Source organism: Natrix helvetica (genome assembly GCF_964273705.1).
Source record: "Natrix helvetica genome assembly, chromosome: 7".
NCBI classification, from domain to species: Eukaryota; Metazoa; Chordata; class Lepidosauria; order Squamata; family Natricidae; genus Natrix; species Natrix helvetica.
Genome location: NC_138558.1, coordinates 46,111,545 through 46,135,276, shown reverse-complemented (window position 1 = coordinate 46,135,276; position 23,732 = coordinate 46,111,545). Strand labels below are relative to the sequence as shown.

General features: G+C 33.4%; 1 protein-coding gene across 19 annotated transcripts in view; it reads left to right on the top strand.

The window, feature by feature from the left end:
* The window catches only part of TENM3 (teneurin transmembrane protein 3), a 1,436,054-nt gene that overhangs the window by 1,320,531 nt on the left and 91,791 nt on the right, over positions 1-23,732 (top strand). For all 19 annotated transcript variants that reach the window (XM_081959126.1, XM_081959141.1, XM_081959139.1 and 16 more), the window contains 6 exons: positions 381-503; positions 12,812-13,023; positions 18,513-18,723; positions 19,099-19,200; positions 19,375-19,569; positions 22,794-22,994. In XM_081959126.1, coding sequence (XP_081815252.1) covers positions 381-503; positions 12,812-13,023; positions 18,513-18,723; positions 19,099-19,200; positions 19,375-19,569; positions 22,794-22,994 — 1,044 coding nt within the window. The remainder of the gene's footprint in view (positions 1-380; positions 504-12,811; positions 13,024-18,512; positions 18,724-19,098; positions 19,201-19,374; positions 19,570-22,793; positions 22,995-23,732) is intronic.

Genomic DNA, 23,732 nt, shown 5'->3' with positions numbered 1-23,732 from the left:
GGGTTGGGAAGACATAAAGACACTAAATCACAGGTGGAAATTAATAACATTTCCATTTCAGAAGGTAAGTGAGTGGGTTATGTTTTGCTTCCATTTCTATTAAATGGAGAATTATGTACTAGGGATATTCTGCATTATTGTTTCACGGCTAAAATTAATTACTAATGAATTTTATATATCATTTTAAATTTATCTCTCATCACTATGTTTCCTAAACCAAAAACAAAGTAAAACAATTAAGAGCTTATTAAAATCTTCATTTATATTGTATTTTAAAATATGAATGTTGGCTATTGAATAACATATAAATGTATTCACTGTTGTTATAGTTTTTTTCTCCTAATATAACTTGTGAAATGATATATTTTCTTTACCAATAGCAATGCATCTATTTGGCCTCAACTGGCAGTTACAACAGACTGAAAATGACACGTTTGAAAATGGAAAAGTGAATTCTGAGACCGTGCCAACACACACTGTATCATTACCTTCTGGTGAAAATGGTAAGGGAACACATAATATGAATTTAGGGTTTTTTTTATTCCAATGCATCAATTTTTTTTTAATATTCTCTGTTATTAGAAATCTAAAACTATAGTTTTCTAAAGCTATATGAATGATCTTGAGGTAGGCCCTCACTCTCAACCCAACTCTCCCAGGATTCCCGTGAGGAAAACAGGCAGGAGTATTATGTTCATCATTTAGATTGTACAAAACAAAGGTGGAATCTAAATCTAATAAAATAAAAAATAATGTTTTAAACATTCTAAAAAAGGAAAAACAGAATAATTGTGTTTATCCGATATTAAATATAGTCATTTTTAAAATAGCAATAGCACTTAGACTTATATACAACTTCATAGTGCTCTACAGCCCTCTCTAATTGGTTTACAGAGTCAGCATATTGCCTCCAACAATCTGTGTCCTCATTTTACCAAATATGGACAGATGGAAGGCTGATCGAATTGCTGCAGTCGGCAGAGTTAGCCTGCAATACTGCATTCTAACCACTGTGCCACCACGGCTGATAGTTCTATAGTTGTTAAGTAACTCAAATCCCATCATGATTAGGCCTCTTATACACCTATATATTCTTAAATTGGCGAAAGTGATAATAATTTTCAGGCTGTATATTGATGTCTTTCCAGATACCAATTCTTCTGGATTATAGATACAAGCAAATCGGTTCCCTTTTGTTTTTTCTAGTTCTCTTTAAAGTAGTGTTTTCCTATATGTCGTAGCAGTAGCCAATTTTTTTTTAATATAACTATATACAGCAAAGAATGTGGAGTTTTTAACAAACCATGTACACATATTTTTCAGCAAAAATATGCATCTTCTGCCAGTGCTGCATTTTTCATGAATCTTTCCCTTGTGTTATGAACTGAAATAGTTATTTCTTATTGTACATTATTTGTCCTTTATGTCTTTTCATGCATACTAGAGGTTTCCCTCAAATTATGACCACAGTTGGGCTGCAACTTCCTTCCCCTAAGCAAGATAATTGTTAAATGAATTGCAGCTAATTTTAATGACCTTTTTTGCCACAGTTGTTAGGTGATTCACACAGTTGTTTAGTGAATCTGGCTTCCCATTGACTTTGCTTGTCAGAAGCCATCTGGGAAGGTCACAAAAGGCAATTACGTGACTCTTGGATGCTTCAGTCATCATAAATACATGCTGGTTGCCAAGTACTGAAATTTTCATCACATGAATGTAAGGATGCCAAAACGGTCACATGTTGACCAGCCATAAATCACTTTTTTCAGCACCATCATAACTTTGAACAGTCACTAAATGAATGATCATAAGCCAAAGACTACCTGTATGTCATTTTCTGGGTGTAGGAATGGTAACTGGTATCTTTCAGCAGTAAATATTTTATTAAGATAGCTTCAAAGATGAAAAAAAAGTGTTATACCACAATTTTTGAGATCCTGGATGTCTACAGATAAGAAAAGGAATTTTGAAGATACCCAGATTTCTGTTGTTAGTTACTATTAGTAGTACTGACTTCAAAAAATCAGTAGTACTGATTTTTTTTGTTTCAGTATAAGCTATACGTCTATGCTTCTATGTCAAATCAAGTAAGTTATACTGACATCTGGGAGTGAATTTACACTGTAACAATTTTTTAAGTCATTTTTTCTTCTTTTTGCCCTGTTTTCATGTCTGATCATGACAAATAGCTATGTTCATAAAATAATGGGAACACATGAAGGAGTCAGTAAATAGCCACAGGTCAAAACATAGGGCACCACATGACCAAAAGTAAATAGGAGTCAGTGTGTTGTATGAATCAAAACTGGAGAACAAAAACAGATTCCAAATGCCAAGGTAATTGAGGATCAGGAACAAGACTTTATGTTGTTACATCCTAACAATACAACCCAGTCCTTGGGATACATCAATAACCAATTACTTTCCGATGCCTCTTCTATTCCTATCCATTTTAGTTTAAGTAATTTCAGGAATGTAAATTATTTTTTCTCTAAATTGCCTCCTAGATCCTCAACCTCTACCTATCTGTACAAATATGTATTTGCTATCGTGATTTCAGACACTTACAAATATTTCAGGCTGAAATTCACAGTCTGCCCAACATCCTGTTAAGCTATTCTTAAATAAGATAGCTAGACTTCTTTTCCAACTCAGTCCCATTTCAACTAATAATGGAATCTTTTTATTTTCAGTTCTTCTTGAAGTAGCATGCATATTGAGCTGCCTCCTGCTCATTCAGTGTCTCTTAAATTAGAACTGCATTGTAGCCAAAGGATATTAAGAGAAGAGCTTTGGAATTTTAATTTCATTAACTGAGGTGGAAATATACCTTAAATTTTAAAAAAATGATAATTTTCCTGGCAATCTTTTAATTGGGAACTTTGCCCACAGACTCAATTGATTTGATACTTCTGCTGTGTAGTATGTCCTTGAAATTTTGGAAAAAGCAAATCAGTATGATTTAAGACGGCCTCCAATAACTAATAGGATCTAAACCTTTTCTGAATGTCTTGTGGAACTTTCCATATAATTCAGCCGGTGTTTTTGTTGAGGACCTATTCTTGGGATAGCGAGACAGGCTATTGATACAATTGCACTTAAGCATTATTAGTTAAACATTAACTAAAGGAAGTTGCTGGAAGTTGGTAGCATATAAATTTAATAACTTTGATTACTTTCTTCATTACTGTGGAAACCAGAAAACCTCCCGAACACTGACAGGAAATGTAGCTGCTCAAGAGAGAACTAGAACGTAAAGGGTAGAAAACTTGCCATGAATACAATGAACAGGTGTTAAAACATATTATAATGCCTACTGTGAAATTAAAAGCTGCAGATAAGCCTTTTGTGCCACCACTGTTGCATCTTTGAGTAGATATCTAAAGGACTCACGTGTTTTGATGTGTGGGAGCAAATAGTTACAGTTATTGTAATTTATTTGCAAGGTATTTGAAGGATAAAATCATTTATTTACATGCTGTCAGAATGCCAAAAATTAATGCTAGTTCAAATTAGATATTCATTGTTTCAACCTAGTACAGTTTTATGAGATCAGTTTTAGCAACTTGGACATCCAATCATATGCCCTGGTGTACCTGTCCTTCATAGCTGATTTAGTCTTGTCAGAAGCCTTGACTAAGTGTATCCATTTATGGTAAATGAGTTTCCATCAGGCTTATGCATCAGAATTTGGCATTAGTTTCTAGACACTGGTAACATTCCAGTTGGAGGAATAAAATTGGCCTACAAAGAAGTTATTTTTCAGTTCCAATGCCAATTCATTGGAATAGTTTTCATGTAAACATCAGGTTTTTTCCCCTCTTTGTCCTTCAAAAAACTCTAAAAAGAGCTTTAAAAACATTTTGTAGAATAATATGCCTTGTATAGTTGGGATATTATTGTGGTTCTGCTCCTAGTGACTTGTATATAGCTTTTCACTTCTTTCATTTATTTATTTCATTTATTATTTATATGGTACTGTTTTCTCCCTCATGGAGTGTGTCGTGTAGATTCTCCTTAATAACTGCAATATTCCTCAACACTACTTTTTTGTATTTAGATTGTTTTCATCTCTAGAAGGCCATATATGGAAAAATATGTTGAGTGATACATTTCTGTTCTCTTCTATTGTTCAACATCTATATGATACTTTTGATAGATCATTAGGAAGTTAGGAGTTATCAGTATGCCAAAAGCACCCAAATCAGTTCCTCTGTATGCATCATTTGAAGCTATCAGAGAACAGGCAGGGTCTAAACTAATATTTTTCAAACTTGGCAAATTTAGGATGTGTGGACTTCAACTTCCAAAATTCTTCAGTCAGCATGGGAGATGAGGTCCATATATCTTAAAGCTGACAAGTTTGAGAAGCACTGGTCTATACTGATATGAAACTAACTATACTTAGTTTCTGAATGAAAGTTAATAAATAAGAGTGACAAGACATTCCCTTGTAAAGAAATTGAGGAATTTATATGATTTGGATGGGATTACAGTTCTGAAGGAACAGGTGTATAACCTGTCAGTGTCAGCGTTCCAAATATCATGCAGAATTAAATCATTGTCCAAGGCAAAGTTATCCTTAAAACTCCAATTTAATAAGACAGACATTTTGGCATTATGCTGTGAAATTTCATCTCTAACGTACATCCTGTGAGTTCACCCAGTTAAAAGTTCATCATCTAACCCCACACCCCATAATTCATCACATGGTCCAATCTTCATCTTCCACGCTGGCATGTACACCCCTCCTCTTCCGGCCAGGTGTCGAGGTGCGGAGACAAAAGACGACCTTGAGCTTCTAAGAAAATCCATAACAATACATTCCACAATCCTACTCCTTTCTATTCCCCCCTCCCAACTACTACACTAATGAAACAGCATAGAAAATTATAAGAAAGTGTGGCAGGCCAAAGATCCTAAAAAGAATATAACTACAGGCCTGACAGTCAGTCTTACCACTATCACAGATAAACTCTACATTATGAGTACTGGGAGGCAGTTCTGGTTAATTTGCAAGCTCCCTTTTTATGTTACAGGGATAATCAGGCCAGAGAGGGCTCTTGCAATGTGATAGATATAGATAGATAGATAGATAGATAGATAGATAGATAGATAGATAGATAGATAGATAGATAGATAGATAGATAGATAGATAGATAGATAGATAGATATAGATAGATGATAGATAGATAAGCTGCATTCATAATTGACCACAAAACACAGCTATTACAAAAGCTCTAGCAAAGTTGCTGAACTGTACAGTCCACCATAATGTTATTGTGAAAGAACTCAGTGACTGCCAGTTTACTGTTAATCAGGTTTAGAGTACATGTAATGATATAGATCTGTTTGGTATAGAACATGGATATATGACGCTTCCTTTTCATGTGTGTACTTCCTACCAAAGAAATAGGATACCTCCTTGCGCATGACACCTGCACCATGACCAATCTTAATACAAAAGGCCCAGTTATGGAGTTTTTTCCTTGTTCAGTTATTGTCAATAGGAAGCTTTTTAACCTTCTGGAGACAGCTGAAGGTTTACTCAGACATTTGGTTTAATTGGTGCTACTTTATCTGTCTAGATTAGATTGCTATTCTTGTTTTATGTGTTACATTTAATGGTTGTTAGAGCTATTGAATTATTATTATGTTTTTTAACTCATTGTGAATTATTTGTTATTCTTGTAACAAATCGTAGCCTGCTTTGAAATTGTTTTTAATATGAATGTACTAAATATATAATGACACAAATGTGTTAATATGGTCACATCAGTCTTCTTCTTGCTTTTATTTTTTTATACAAGATAAGATTTATAAACACATATAGATAAAATTGCATTCTGTGAATGATTTTGGGTATAAAATAAAATGCTAGTGTAAATTAGTAAGAGCACAGTTAAATTATTTGTTTTTTTAATTTAATATGTATTTTAATAGTAATTTAAAAAATCAAAAGATAAGAAGACAATTTAAATAGGAATCTCACTGCTTCAGGAAAAGTGAAAGAGAAGGAGAACAGAAACATCAAGCTTTAAAGGTCTTCTGCCAGGAGCAAACCCTATCTCTGAGGGAAGCTTTTTGAGCATCTTCTCAATTATTCTGTGGAAGGCAAAACGGAAAACTCATAAATTGATTACTATGGTTTTTGTGGCCTGTTTATCTTTCTTTTAAGTGTTTCTGGCTATATTTGGGTCATACCAGAGTTGTACATCTCCCTCCCTTTAAGTGTTGTGCGCTTTCTTAAAACTTGTATTAATGTATTCTCTTCAATACTTTTTTTTCTCTTTTTCAAATAATTTTTATTGGATTTTTAACTTTAATAATGAAATATGATACAAACTAACGGAAAAGAAATATAAAGAAAAGATGCAAGACAACAAAAACAAAAATATAGAGAAATGAAAAAACTAAGAAAGCAACTTCCCACCTTCATCCCAAGTATAAGCAATTTCACCATCTCTTCACTTCCTCTTAATTAACACATACAGAACTCTTTATTCCATAAGTCAAATCGTCCCATAACTCAATTTTTAACTATTGGCAAATCCAGCAAGCAGTGTGTGCTTCTTCACTCACTCACATGTACACATAATGGTGGTTTAGTGGGATTATTAATATTCCCCAGCAGTTCCCTTCATCAGAAACCCAGAACTGCCCCAATTAAGTCCAGCCAAAAGCAAACCAATGCTAGTTCACAGAGCAATGAGTCCACAAGGCACTTGAAAGTTTCCCAGATAAGATAAATCCACCAGGCAAAATTAAATCCACAATACAGGAGGATTCACAAGGCAAGAAAAACCCAGTGTTCGCAAGGAACAATCCAAAGTTGTTATCAAATCCAAAAATAAGAATCACAACAACCAGGAAACACACTGCTAGGAAATGAATAAATACATTGTTCCCAGCATTGTCTCTATCTGGATAAGACAATGGGAGCACAGTGGTTAAAGTGCAGTACTGCAGGCTACTTCTGCTGAATGCTGGCTGCCTGCAATTTGGCAGTTGGAATATCCCCAGGCTTAAGGTTGACTCAGCCTTCCATCCTTCCAAGGTCGGTAAAATGAGGACCCGGATTGTTGGGGGCAAATATGCTGACCCTGTAAACCGCTTAGAGAGGGCTATAAAGCGGTATATCAGTCTAAATGCTAAGTGTTATTTGTCTGCTCTGCTAAATAACTAAATAAAATAAATCACAAGTAATCAGGCTGACCTTCGTTGTCCCTGCCTTTTCTCTGCCTTATGTGTTCTCGGATCAGGTACAGAAGGCAGTTCCTCTTCCACCTCTCTAATTGGTTGCAGTTGCATGCTATCCCCACCTGAAGCACCAGCACTGTCCTGTTGCAGCTGTGCTTCAGCCAAATCACTCTCAGCCAGATGCCTGTCCAGTTTCTTTTACATCAGCCACTCGCCTTTACTTGGACTCACAGCCCCTGCCTTGGAACCATTGACCAACTAACCCTGATGTTCCTGGGATTGGTTCATCCTCCTCTGAACTGACATCCGGAGAGGCATCTGGGGGAGTCATCTCACAATGCCATTTCCAATCTAGGTGTCAGTTGTCCAACAAAGCCCTAAACAAATAACAAATTAGTTAACAAATATAAAACTTATCATTCCATACCTCATCTCTTAAGCATAAGCAAGTACAGTACATGACATTTTTTTTTCAGTACAGATGTCAGTAAGTCCAAAAAGAACTGCCCAAAATATTATGTCCCATATGAGCCATGATCATATACCAACTTTATATTCCTGCCTTTTGCATAAAAATAATCTTGTTCCTTAATCCACTGAAATGAAGGAGGAGATCATCTATTTCAAATGAGGGTGTTTGTGGTTTTTTTTTTTCAAAATTAAGATTGAATTGGAAATGCACATGTACATATATGCATGCGACCCCAAACTCAATAAACCAGTCCAAATTAAGCAATGTTGTCCTTTCCTGTTAAAAGCAGCCTGTTAAAAGCTACTTCAAAGACTTCACACAGAATTTAATTCCCAGAGCATGATTATCTTCAAAATTTGAGTAAGTGAACCAGATACTATACAAAGAGTGAGTCTTTGTAAACCCACATGGAATTAAGTAGTTTCACAAGAATCTCATCCAGCAAGAGCATCACTAAGGTACTGTTTGGGGACTAGAAGTGATAGCAAGCTGAAATATCATGACATTTTATCTTGGACATTTTTCTGAGACCTTGTGAGCCAGTCTCATTCTAGAATGCCCTCTTCAGTAAGTTATTCATTTACTCAGAATGATAAGATATTATTGTAAGAATAGTACTTACCTTTGCCATCACCAATGGCTTAGGAGGGAGAAGGGGGAAGACTGCATTCTTAATAGGTAGGCTGAGATAAGACAGCTACTTATCTAATGGGAGGTTGGGAATGGCTAGAAAAATGAGGTTCATTTTAAAGAAAATGAAATATTCTACCAAAGCAGCACCTAGAAGTGAATAATGGATTATTAGTGAATTTCATTTATTATTTATTATTTATTTTATTTATTTGAACTTGTTAGTCGCCCCCTCTCCCCACAGGGACTCGGGGCGACGTACAAAAGCAACAATCAAAACAGTATCATATAGAGGAGGTAAAAATAAATAAATAAATTACAGTGCTTAGAAAAAGTTAAAACCCCAATAACATTAAAAAATTTTAAACTAAAATTAACACTTAAAAAATGACCAAGGGGTGGAGAAGCTGTAGAGTTATGCCAGGCCGGCTAGTCGAAACAGGTAGGTCTTGCAGAAACATTTTCTGGTTCAGGATGTTAATTGGTATACAAAGGTTAGCATTGGTGTCAGATTTACCCTCTCATTTTTTTCTTTAATTTGCCACTAATGTGGAATAAAGCATATTTTATTGCAAGGGTGGAATATTTGAAATTCCTTGTGATACACACACACTGATTGTGATCAGTGATCGTGTATTTATACTTTAGTGCTAATATATAAAGAAAATATTTTTGGTAGTTTCTATCAGTTTTGCTAAGAAGAAAACTAGAAATAGTCTAGTTTTCATAGGAAAGTTTCTGATGGACACCTAGAGGAGCACAGAAATAGCCTTGACAGAAATGTTTTTAGAATATAAATGTCATCCTGGATATTTCAGAATGCTTGGGTATTCAGTAAACATTGTACGATGTGCCATTGATTGACTCTAAAACTAATATTACTTTCTAAATACTGGTCATGATTACATGTAGCAGCAGTTACCAATTCTTGTGACACAAGGGATCGTTTCGTGGAAGACAATTTTTCCACAGACCTTGGGGGGGGGGGAGTGTGCAACCTAGATCCTTCCCAGTTTACAGTAGGATTTGTGCTACTATGAAAAGCTTAAGAGAAAGAAGGACTAGGGGAGACATGATAGCAGTGTTCCAATATCTCAGGGGTTGCCACAAAGAAGAGGGAATCAAACTATTTTCCAAGGCACCTGAGGGTAGAACAAGAAGCAATGGGTGGAAACTAATCAAGGAGAGAAGCAACTTAGAACTGAGGAGAAACTTCCTGACAGTTAGAACAATTAATCAGTGGAACAGCTTGCCTCCAGAAGTTGTGAATGCCCCAACACTGGAAGTCTTTAAGAAGATGTTGGACAGCCATCTGTCTGAAATGGTATAGGGTTTCCTGCCTAGGCTGGGGGTTGGACTAGAAGACCTCCAAGATCCCTTCCAACTCTACTATTGTATTGAATTGTAAAATCTAATGCTTGATAAGCTGAAGTGGAGCTAAGGCAGTGATGCTAGCACAGGGGAGCAGCTGCAAATACAGATGAAGCTTTGCTCACTTGCTGGCAGCTCACTTCCAACTGTATGGCCTAGTGGCTGCAGTTGGGGACCTCTATCCAGTGGCAAGTGTTGTTCGTTTTGTAATGTCTTGATCAATCTTAAAAATATATTGATTTTTTATTTCTTTAAATTTCAATCATTTGTTTTGACTTTGTAGCATTGTAGGGAAAATTATTTCCTTCTGCACTGAGAGAGATAGCTAGACAGACAGACCAATCGATCCATCCAAACTTGGTCTGTTCCAAGTAATATCATTATAGGCTTCATGGGGAAAAAATTGCTTTTAGCATTTATTCTTCTGTATATTTAGTATAATAAATGATTTTAGTCTGTATGTAGATATCTTTATTATTTTCAATTAATAAAGCTATCTATCACTGTGACAGCATCTTTAGGAACAATATATATATATATATATATATATATATATATATATATATATATATATATATATATATATATATATATATATATATATATATATATATATATATATATATATATATATATATATATATATATATATATATATATATATATATATATATATATATATATATATATATATATATATATATATATATATATATATATATATATATATATATATATATATATATATATATATATATATATATATATATATATATATATATATATATATATATATATATATATATATATATATATATATATATATATATATATATATATATATATATATATATATATATATATATATATATATATATATATATATATATATATATTGATGATTCCAGTCAACCTCCAAGTTCAACTATTAAAAACTCATACAAGTCTGTTAGAGGTATACATAAACCTAAACAAATGTGTTATATTTCAGAAGTTCCACTGGACTGTTCTGAGTGCACTGTTCTACTAACAGTAGAAATGGAAAGAATCTCTAGTTAGCTACAAACTCCTATAGGTGTCAGCGTTGCTGGAATGTGTGTTAATTTCCAATAGCCATCAATACTGATTTACATTTTGTATCAAGAGGATATAAAGTTATATCATATATCTAGTATAAATACAGTTCTCTTCTCGCGCAATATCCAGTTTCCTCTTCTATCCTCTGCTTTCCGTTCTATTCTCTTCCTGCTTCAATCATCCTATATTTCCAAATAATAATTTATCCAGGTGGCAGGAAACCTGAGAAGAATCATTTCAGTATTTCAAAGAGACCTCGCTTTAAATGAGGGAGGGAAGTTCCTCTAAAAGTTTCCAAAATAATACATTTTCCAACTTAGTATTAAAATCATCTGAAATCTGTGTAGCTCTTGCTTCCTTGATCTTTCCCACTTGTGTGAGGCTTGGCACAGGACACCTTGCTATATGCTTAGGGGCCTTACCATTCCTCTCTGAAAGGTTGCTTAACCTCCCTAATTCTTTTCTGCATGTAAACAGTTCTATAAACTTTTGGGAATGAACATTTTAGCCAAGTTGAACACACACACACACACACACACACACACACACAGAGAGAATATATGTTATTCTTTGAGAAGTTTAAGAGATGAATTCGAACTAGAAGCATTTTCTTTTTTATCTTGTTCTTGCCGCCTAGCATACTATTTTTAAGATAAAGGTTTGAACGACTGTCTTCAAATTCCCATAATCTATATCAAAGTCCATCTCTAACCTGTGAAAGTTACACAGTTTTTTTTTCTTAATCCACTTCGCACTGAAGAATCATACTACTGATTGTGTACACTGACTGTTGAAATAGGTATTTAATCAATGTACCCGCCATTATATTAATTACTTGTTTGGAATAGTGTAATTTTTTTCTCTTGATTGTTAAGAGAACAGTTCATTGCCCTGTAGTTGGCAATGACTAGCGGGCTAAAATCCGCAGGGACTCCATTACCTTTTTTTAAACACTAAAGTTTGTCTCATACTAAATTTATATTGATACATGAATTGAATATTTGTGGTCCAAATTTTCCAAGTTTAATAATAAAACAAATTTGGCTGAAAATGAAAAGCATTGTTATGTATCTTCTTTTTCCTAAAGGTATTTTTTTCACTGCAGTAAGCTTTTATTTGGTACAGGAGACTAATGGTTATCTGAATTAGGGAACTTTTAAACCGAATCATCTGTAAACACATTAATATTCTGGTTTTACAGTATATGAATGCACCTCCTATTGTTCTCACTAGCACTTGAGACTGTTTAATTAAATAAAACACATAAAAACAAGAGGGTAGAAGTATTTCAAATAGCAAACAGAACAAAAGAAGCATATCTGAAAAAATAGTATATGTAGCATGATACTGAAGTTAAGAACTTTACAAATGAAAGGCTTTGTCTTAATAATCTTTTATTCTCTTTATCTGTTAAACATAAGAACTGCTATTTTACATGATCATCTCATAGAATGTTCTGCTTTGTAGTTACAGAACAACAATTATTATTTGTTGGAATATGTTTGTTATTCTTGTGCTGGTCTACACAACGTGTAGATAAACAGTGTGAATTCTTTTTTCTTCAGATAAATACATTAAATGGAAGGCGAAGCTTTATTAATACACAAATGTTTACTGTTGTAAGTTTTGCAGCATTAAAGAAGGCCCATTTCTACTCATTGTTTTACTTTCCTGTTTATATATGAATTAGTTTCTCTGTCTAAATTTGTTTATAAAAATATAATCCTTTATAAAAATTATAGTTAATATTTTGCCTAACAAAATTGACATACAGTAGGTAAATAGTTAACAAAAATAAATAAAAAATTAGATTAATCATTAACAAAATGAATATATAGACCATCCTATAACATTTTGTTAAAAATAGAAGTTGTAGGATTTGAGTTTGAAAATGTTTAAGTGCATTTTTTAATCTGTTATTTTTTTTCTTCAGCAATTTCTTCAAATGTTTAACATTCACCGAATGATCTGATTAGTAGCTTAGTTGAAACTAATCTAAATGTTTGACTTACTGAAAAAATTAATCAAAGCTAATACTTTATATTTTTAATTTTTTTTCAGGTAAATTAGGATTTGCACAGGAAAATAACACTATAGATTCTGGAGAACTTGATATAGGTCGAAGAGCAACACAAGATGTCCCACCTGGCATCTTTTGGCGGTCACAAGTCTTTATTGATCAACCACAGTTTCTAAAATTCAATATCTCCCTTCAAAAAGATGCTTTGATTGGAGTATATGGCCGAAAAGGTTTACCACCGTCACATACACAAGTAAGAGTTGCTTTTAATGAAAATAATATTCAGAACCTGACATCTTTAGAAATGGTTGTTATTTTGGGTTTCAAAATTTTATAGTTTATTTTTTATGATTACATATATTGTGCCAAGGTCATAATTTAATATTATAATTTTACAGCCTACACTTATCCTTCTAAAAATATAATTCGGAACACCCAAACATCTGAGCTTCCACACACACAAATATATACTTACCTAGTTCATAGAAAAATGACATACATTTTTTTCACAAATCTTAAGATAAATTATATGATAAGATATAACTACCACATTTTAATGATACTTTAATCTGAGATAAACAGTTTAGAATTGTTTTTTTAAAATAAATATTTTAACAAAAAGCATTAGAATTATTTCTTAGTAAAAATCAAAGGAACTTGAAATCAGATGAGCATTTTTATAAATAACATATTTTTATTCATTTCATCCTTCAAAAACCTTTATGATTGCATTTCCTTTTCCTTTTCCTTTTGCTACATTGCTATAAGAAGTGATGTTTTGCAGTGTGTGTGTGTGTGTGTGTGTGTGTGTTTGTACCAATATTCCCAGATGTAGCTGAATGACTGCCTCTTACATTTTGTGTCTGTGTCAGAACAATCTTAGTTGCACAGCTCTGTTTTCTCAGACATCACAAATAAGTCAGCCTGAAATAATTGATAGTGGCTGACCATTCAAAAATAGTCAATGGTAGTTTCAAGTTGGTATGACACATTCTTAGAATGTTGGTTTTCTTGCAACAAGGCAGTCAATATGTTTATCTAAAGAAACTACAAAATAACAGAGGACTTTGGTACTTTGAAACAAAAATGTATATACTCTTGAGGCACTTGTCTAAATCTAAAACACACAAGGAATTTGCAAAAATTATAATTTGCTGCAAATAGCAGCTCTACCACAAAGATTTCCAAATTTTATTATAATAAAAGATAGTTCCAGTGCTCATTGAGTGCTTATTACTTAATACATATTGTTATTTCCAGTGTTGCTGCCAAGATCTGGAAGAAAGTTATGATAAAATAAGGCAGATGAAAAACAGAAAGGAAAAATATTTTGATATGGAATTTAGCAATGTATGCTGTTCACTGCTGCTTTTTGAGTTTTTTTAAATAGCTATGTGACTGATGGGTCAACAGAATTGTTGTTTCTTTTAGTACTCATTAATCAGGCTAGTGCTACATATAAAGAGAAATAAAATTAACTATTATAAACAAATCCTGTAAATGATCTGCCTCAGTCAATCATTCATTGAGTATTGAGATACAATGATTACAAAGTTTAAAGTCTGCTGCCTTCTTTTCATTTAAAAATCTGACCTAGACAGATTATACAGGCAAAAAAGCAATGAGGAAACCCAGCAGTGACACTGACATAGTGAACTAAACTAACTAATTAACTAACATCTAAACTAAACAATGGGAATCTTAGTTTAGACAAATTAGGATGTGAAAGGAGACTGAGAAAGAATATTTCTGTGCAGAAAATCGTAAGAAAAACTACTCAAAGAATAACTATTTTAAGCAAGGTATTTGGCTTTAAAAATCGCAATCCCTGACTAATGAGTTCTAGTGGTCAGTGGATTTATAATCCTTTTCCCTCTGATATCAGCAAAATGATAAATGATGACTAATTCGTTCCCTGATGCATTTAAGGCTTCTGCTTCAGTCATGACAGGCACATAATAAGCTGCAGCATGTGGCCAGTTCTGAATAGGGAGCAAAATCTCAGGATGCTATTTGAGAGAGCAAGCAATCTCCCTTCATGGTCACCCATTGAGCTATCAGCAAACTGCCTGTAGCTAAGAGTTACTTGATACATAATTCGTCTTTAAAGACAATTTATTTTCCATCACTCTGATGCTCATATGGAAAACTTGCGGTAAAATCACCTATTATGTTAATGGTATTTGAAACAAACATATTTTAATGCTATTTAAAGGTAGATTCTAGTCTCCTTTCTTTTCTTTTTATTGTTTATATTTTTATTACTGTTGCTAGCCAGTCAGAGTTGTATGCCACAAAATAAGTGGCCTTATGGGGCGGGGCTTGACATCGCGATGACACGACATGCAATCTTGGGGCTCCAGGATTGCCGTCAATATCTCTGTTGCTGGATGGTCCTTTTTGGATCTAAACTGTTCTGAAGGAACGGTGATAGAGAAGAGAATGTCTTGCTGATCTCAGGGACATTGCAAAGTCCCTGATCGATCCAGGAGAAAGCTCTTTTTGCCGGCTACAAAAGAAGCAGCCAAAATGGCTGCAGAAGGTTGTGACAGCCCCCTGAAATGGAAGCAGAACAGGAGAGACAGTGTGTCAAAATGGTGGGAAAAATCCTTATTATTAGAGAAGAGAAAACCCAAAAGACTTAGAGTTAAAATAAAATTGAAGACAGAAGGAAGTAAGCGGCGAATTAACCCTGGTTTAAAACTATCATGTTATCTTTTTCACTTTAATTTTGTTTGTTTTCTAAGGATGGACTTTTTCCAAATGCCTCTTACTTTTAAACTGGACTGGTCTTTTTTTCCCTTCTGCCTTTATACTTCCTGTATTTGTGGATTAAAAGTTTCTTTCCTCGCAAGGCTCGGCTGGATCGTAATCTTTAAACATTTTTTTTCTTCTCTTCCGGAGTTCGGAGCTTAGAAAGAGAGGCAAAAACAGAGAGAAAGGATGTAACACTGCCATCTAGAGGCTAGAGGCTTGGCAACATCTGATAATACAAAGCTATTGGCTTTGTTTACTGAAAGGGTCAGTGGAAAATGTCTTGTTTATACAGGTGTTTCTTTGAAGGAAAGAGAAAGTTTTGACCTGAAAAACTTTATTGAATTTGTTTCAAACTTAGCAAAAGCCTTGGATGTTTTAGTGGCAGTGTTTATAACCTAGAAAAATGGCCCAATATGAAGAAGAAAAGGGACTAACATTGCAAAGAATTATGCTAGAAATTCAAAAAGTCTTAATAATCACAGAAAGAATTGAAAAGAGACTTGAAATTATAGATCAAAATACAGAAAGTACGCAGGGAAGAGTTGAGAATACTTATAAAACAACAATGAAATTTGAGGACAGAGTTCAAAAAACCACAGAGACATATGAAAGTGATAAGAAAATTGTTGACACTGACAGCAAATCGAGAGTGGAGGGAAATGATAAGTGCGAAATACGGAAAGGAGAGATCGTTGAACTGGAACTCTATCTCAGATGTCAAAATATAAATGAAGAAAGGGGAGAACATTTGGCAGAAACAATGAGAGTAATTTCGGCAGCAGCACCAGCGATAACAAAAGTCAAGCTGATGAAAGGAACAGATAGAGGGTTTCGAATCTTTATAAGATATGCAATGAATAACAAGTTGTCAAGAGAAGTCCACATAAGACTTATCAAGAAAACACTTAGAATACAGATTCTACAAATGGCAAGAGATATTGGATTGCACTATTTCTGGAAGGATTCAGGATGATGAAATGAAATGTCACAATAAAATTTAGTTAAATGTAGTTAAATTTTGAGTACTATGTATAAGACAAAGTAATAATAGCTACAGTCAAATAAATGATTAATAATGATAATAATGCATTTTTATATACTAGATTGATAATATGAAACTTTATACAAACTGTGAGGATGATGGAGATGATATTGAAAAACCTTTTTATAAAAGATAAATAATTATATATAGAATAGAATATAAAGATGTAATATCATTGGATGATTTCAGGATGATGTAATGAAATGCCATAATATAAATTTACTTCAAATTTAATATGTTTAATATAAAAAGGATGTAATAATAGTTATGCTTAATGGATGCTTAACAATTATAACAATTTGTATACATGTTTATCAGATTTATGATACTAATAATGGAAAAAAACATGGAATTGAAAATTATTAGAGAATGTTATCAATGCTAAAATAATAGAATGACAAAATGATAAAAATTCTTTATTATTGGATATATTGAAGATGATATAATGAATCATTATAAGATAAATACATAGTTAGAATACCTTGTTTAAAATAGAGAAACAATAGCGATAATCAAACAAATGAAGTATAATAATAATGTATACAAAGATATTTGGTTGACAATATATGATTTTTAATAAAGCTCAAGTGATGACTATGGAAAGAAAGCAGAAAGACCTTGTAACCAATCGACACACTGTATGCAGTTGAAGAGGTTTTTATGTTATATGTTTTGTGTTTGTGTTTGTTTAAAAATAAAAATTTTATTTTAAAAAAAATAAGTGGCCTTACTAATCTTATGCATAAATAAATACCCATTCCATAAAAAGTATAAATTTGGCTAGCCACCCTCACTTACTTGGTTAAAAGCAAGACTGAACTATACAATATTTGGAAGGGAAACATTTTTTCTAGCATACACGTCTAAAATCATTTAAAATTTTATGGATTAAAATCAATTTCTTCTTATGATCACAGGGGCCAAAATTCAATGACATATCCTTCTTTTCCTTGAAACTTGATCAGACATGGAGACCAGAAATATAATTACAATAATGCATATTGGTTTTAGAATAAGTAAGTGTACTGTTAATAAGCAGAGTGCAAGACTATCCTGAAAATGAAGGTACAATGCCTCTGAATTTGTCCTTTTAAATAAAACTTTCGTCTTAATATTCCAATATTCATTTTTATTTTCAATCACATAATTTAGATGAACGTAGCCTACTTGTATGTATAAATGTACTACATATATAAAATGTATAAATGTACCCAGACAGTGCCAAGGAACTGTGTTCTTCTTGCTCATCCCTGATTTCTATCCATGCATTATATTATATATATATTTTTCACACTGCAGACAAGTATAAAAAATATCCAAGCAAAGTAATGCAATTTCATAGTCTTAAGCTTTGAAAGACTTCACCTCTTTTTCCACAATTTGAAGAAATATATTAATAATTAACAAAGAAACTTTGTTTAATTTTGTGTAATAGTTTTGGAAAACCTGATTTTGCAGTAAATATTTGATAACCAATTTGTTTCTTTAAAAAAAACAGGAGCTTCTGTCAGCAGTGTAGTATTTAAACCGAAACAACAACTTTCTTATTTATATATTTTTTCTTATGTTTTTAAGACAGAAAAAACATCATGTTTTTGACCAAGGATTATCCAAACTATTAATCCACAGCATCCATGTGCTCTCTATTTTTATATTCTTAATTGTGTCCAAATATTAAGATTGTTGTTTATTTTTAGCAAATCAATATGATGCTCTTCGGCCATGAATATATATGCTTTTTAAAAGAATATTTCCAGATTAGCAATTTCGTTAGCAATTAAAGGAAAATCAATTCAAGGCAACAAAAGTCTCATTTCGACCTAATTTTAAAATGATATACTTATTACTGAGAACAATATAATTATAGTTTTGAAAATTACTTCCATAATGCATTGATATGCAATGTAGCATGTGATTCATTTCCCCTCCCCCCCCCCTTGCAGTATGATTTTGTAGAACTTTTGGATGGGAGCCGATTGATTGCAAAGGAGCAGCGTAACCTTCTTGAAACAGAGAGAGCAGGTAGACAGACAAGATCTGTTAGTCTTCATGAAGCGGGGTTCATTCAGTATTTGGATGCTGGAATCTGGCACCTGGCTTTTTACAACGACGGAAAAAATGCAGAGCAAGTGTCTTTTAATACAATTGTTATAGGTAAGTAGAGTATTCACAATATTCTTTAAGAATATTTTGAGTATCTCTAAACTTCAAACTTCCTAGTATAATCTTTCTAACTATACATAATTATTAAATAAGAAATGCAATTCCATGTTAATTGAAGAAACAAGATATGAAATGTAGTAAAAATGTAACCTATAAAGCTTGTAAAACTGCATTTTATTTATATCCTAGATTTTTATTTAAATATTTTTATTTATTCTCTTGAAGGCACCTATACGTTAGGTGTATGATTCCTAAGAGTATGTTAATTTACTAACATTTATAGGTTATATAAAGAAGGGTTTTTGCTGCTTTATTTCAGTGCACTGATTGCTGCCTGTTAGAATTTTTTTCTTTTGGTAATTTCAGAGTCTGTGGTTGAATGCCCTCGAAATTGCCATGGAAACGGAGAATGTGTTTCAGGATCATGCCATTGTTTTGCTGGCTTTCTTGGCCCCGATTGTTCAAGAGGTATATAAACTGAATTCTTTCTTAAATAAGTTCAAATAAGAAGCAGAAAAAACAAGTAGTTACTAAGAAGCAAGAAAAAAGATTTTGAAGTACAACTTGTCAAGATGTACCTCTGCCTCTAAAGCTTGATTGAAAAGACTTACGTTAAGTTTTCTGTCATGTTTTATTTCACAGCAGCCTGCCCAGTATTGTGTAGTGGCAATGGGCAGTACTCCAAAGGACGTTGTTTATGCTATAGTGGTTGGAAGGGTACTGAGTGTGATGTGCCTACCACCCAGTGCATTGACCCTCAATGTGGAGGTCGTGGGATTTGTATTATGGGCTCTTGTGCCTGCAACTCTGGATACAAAGGAGAAAACTGTGAAGAAGGTAAATAAGCAAATATTGACTTAGGATTGAACTATTATGCTATACACTATATTCTACGACAGCATATTATTGATCTAAACATAAGATAACATTAAGTAGATACCATGATGTTTTAATTTCAACAGAAACAAGTATTTCTGTGTGTTTCATTCATACATATAATCTTTCAAGCAGGTTAAATACAGAACTTAGAATATACATTCTAGAATAGTGAACTTTAATTGCTTTATTGATCTATAAGTACGAGTTAACCTGTTTTAAGAGCACTGAAAGTAGAAAAAAACTAAATTCTAAAAACTAAGTACAGATTTTTGAAAATATATACTTTTCATCTTTATTAACTGAAAACTGAAATGACTGATTTAAGAGTATTAACATTACAGTTGTATAAACATTATGTTGTATCAACTGAATAATTACAAAACTCTTTCTACTGGAGGGAAAAAAAAGTGTGGTCATTTTTGCTGGATTTATTTAGACAGAGAAAGCACAACTTTCCACTCTCAATCAAATTGATTTTATTGATTAGCACACACAAAGTAATACAATTAAGTCTCTGGAATTAAATTTTCAGACCATTGACCCTACAAGTGTAACGTTTTATTGAGTCAAATTGCTAAATTAAATCTCATCATCTAAAGCACATTAAAGGGAATTAAGAAAGATAGAGCTGTGCAACTCATTTATTTCCTAAATAGGCTGTGGGTCAACCTGTAAACCGCCTGCTTTTTTGGATCGGACAAGTACATTTCTAGGTTGGATTAATTTCTCTTCTCTTTTTGCATTTCTTTCTTTCTTCCTTCTTTTTTTTGCCTACACATAGCCAAATTCTCCCTAACATCAGCAAAGAAGTATTGTGATACGTGAAAAAGGAAAGCAACAACTTTGTCTTTATTAATTTACAAAGCAGATAAAATAAATATCTAATGGAACATTTGTTATAAACAATATAATTGAATAGCTGTATCATTCTATTAATATTCAAAGATGCTTAAAGAATAATAAATGAATAAGAGGGTATTAAAATAGTATGCCCATAACTGGGGTCTAAAAGTAAAAACTGGTGTCCAAAACTGAAATTTAATCTTGTTAGAAAACTGAAGAAAAGTATAAATGGAAGGTGTAACAGGTATTTGGGAATTTTAAAAAGTAATTAAGGTTTTATGGTTGTATGATAGATTGTGAGTCAATGCAGATTCCTGTTCAGAATCTTCTGAAGTTCATAGACTCATACCATGTAACTAGGCGCAGCTCCCACCTTTTAGTTTATTTCCAAAGTGACACAGCATTAGCACTGAGCTGACAGTATTTTATATTTTTATGTATTATATTGTATTTAACTTGTCTATAACACTTATTCATATATTTCCTTTGGCTTGACAATTACTCATGTTGTCTAGTTTTCAGCATAATAGCTTTAAAGTGCCCTTTTCTTTAAATTTAAAATCAATATTGCAGAAACAAGGTTCTCTTCTTTGATGAGATCAAGCTCTTCAAGGCAAATTCAGCAAAAAAAGAACCACTTAAATTTCCAGAAATATCTTTATTGCTAGTATGGAATTATAACAGAACTTGAAAGCCTATCAAAATAGTTCTCCACCTCAACCTATACCTAGCATAATTAAGATAAAGTAAATTAGTCCTTTCTCACATTTTCCCCTCTCAGGAATCCTTTTAGTAACTGTCAGACTCCTTTTTCCTTATTCCCAGAGTCTATTAGATATTTTATGAGAGGTGAACATTGTCTTCTCTGCTGACCATCAAAGGACTCAGAGAATTGCCCAGCATGGGCTCAGAGCATCTTAAAATATTTCTGCTGCCTAATCCCAAGCAGTGAAAAAGGAACTGAGTGTGTTTCACACTGATTCACTCTAATATCTGCTCAGAGCCTTGCCATATTCGTTGCTTCAGATTTGGGCAGTTGCAGAATGTAAATCTACCACTCAGTACTATATAGTCTTAAGGTTGATTTAGAGTTGCCCAGAAATACCTACAGTCATCACCACATACCTATGCGGCAAAAAGGTTGATGGGTAAGCAGAGGTTGCAAGATGTTCGAGTGGGCAGGAGCAAAAGCAGAGAAGACCCTCCTCTTGGACCCTGTCAGCCAGAATAATCAGTCTGATAGGACCTGCAGCATGCCTCCTCTGCTGGCACAGGTAGTATGGGCCAATGCCAGCGAGGTGAGATGGTTCCTCAAGTACCTGGGCCCCTGCTATAAAGGACTTTAAAGGTGATCACCACCACCTTGAACTGCACCTGGAAGCAGTCTACCTGGTAACCAATGCAACTCACGGAGCAGTGGTGTTACAAGGGCCATTTTTGAGGCCACCGAAATTACCCATGCTGCTGCACTCTGTACCTACTGTAGCTCCTGAATGCTCTTCAAGATGAGAGCATATTACAATAGTCCAGTCATTTAGCAACTATCCAAAGATATGACAGTGCAGTCCCTCAGACACATGATCATCATTACAGACACTAAGCAGGTACACAATAGGAAATACATATCTAAAGCAGTATATTTAGTTACAAATCAGTAAGCACAATCATGGCCAATTTGCTTTGGCACTGATTTTAGGTCCCAGTTGTAGTCGCTAAACAAGGACTACATGTAGTGACCAATTTTTAATTCCAAAATAAATATGTTTTTTACTAATCTGACTTTGTATCGCTCTATGCAGGGAGGGTTTTCAAGCCTTTCTTTCTTTACATCCATTTTCTTTCTTAAATGTATTCCTGTTGAGCCTTTCCATCACCAAAGAATTATTCAACTGGAAGATGCTTTCTCTCTCTAGATGAGTTTTAGCACAGAAGACAAATAGAATCCGCTACTATGTAAATTGTACTTCACTCTTTAGGCAGAGATTTTGGGGATATCAGGAAATTAAACATAATGGGGACATGAAAGAAAATTAGGGAGGACAAGTTTAATATGATACTAAGTTACCAACCATTCCTGTTTTAGTTATTTAAAGATTTTATTTATTGACCATCTTGCCTATGTAACTCCCTGTCTTGTTACATATTCCATGACAGAGACATATCTGTTTGCATTATGTTATCCTGATGTTATCTCTGAGGATGCGCTTGGGTTCCCTTTTTTCATTTTTAGTACCTAGTGAGGTTCATGATTCCTTTTTTTAATTGTTTTGTGTGTAATATGAGGAATATAGCTGGCAAAAAATAGTAAAACTTACCAGATGCCAAACTTTTTTTTCCAGCTGATTGTTTAGATCCAGTCTGTTCAAATCATGGTGTATGTATCCATGGAGAATGTCATTGTAATCCAGGTTGGGGTGGTAACAACTGTGAAATACTGAAGACATTGTGTCCGGACCAGTGCTCTGGCCATGGCACGTATCTACAAGAAAGTGGCACTTGTAATTGTGATCCTAATTGGACTGGCCCTGATTGCTCTAATGGTAAGAATTTTGGAGAAATTATTTTGTGCTAATTATATTAAAAACTTCCAAGATTCTGTAGTGCTGATTTGATTAATTTATAAATTCTAGTAAAGCCTACCATCAATGTAAATATTGGCAAGACTAACAAAAAAGTTTTTATTTTCCATAAACAGTTTCTTGTATCAACAACTATAGTTAACCTATTTACAGTTCACATTAGTTGTTGTTAGTTTTAACTTGTAATATACAATCTGAAAATTGCTTGTACAGCTGCCAAAATAGTATTATATCAATGGCCAAACGTTTAAAATATTTAGCTGTTACAGTACTTCTTATATATGCTATAGCATCAATTGAATTGATGTTATACTGTACCTTTAAATGTTTTCATATTAAACTATCATAACATAAGCTACTCTCCTCTCAATGCCACGAACAATAGGCAATGTACAGGAACTCCGTATGAAGAAAATTTGCTAGGTTCCGTTTCTTATGATAAAATTGGCAGAAATGCAAACAAAAGCCTACAGAACCTAATTCTATATATTTCAAAGACAACTTGACCTATGTTCAGGCTTTCAGAAAATATTTGGGAAGAGAGGAAATATCAATATATGGTTTGAGTCAATGCTTAGTTTCAGGAAGTTCTGCAAGAAAATAATAAGCACAGAAAGAGGCATATGAACTTGATCCAACTTTCCATGTATGTGTTTATCAGTTCCACTCCACATGATCAGCTCATCTTCATTCAGATCT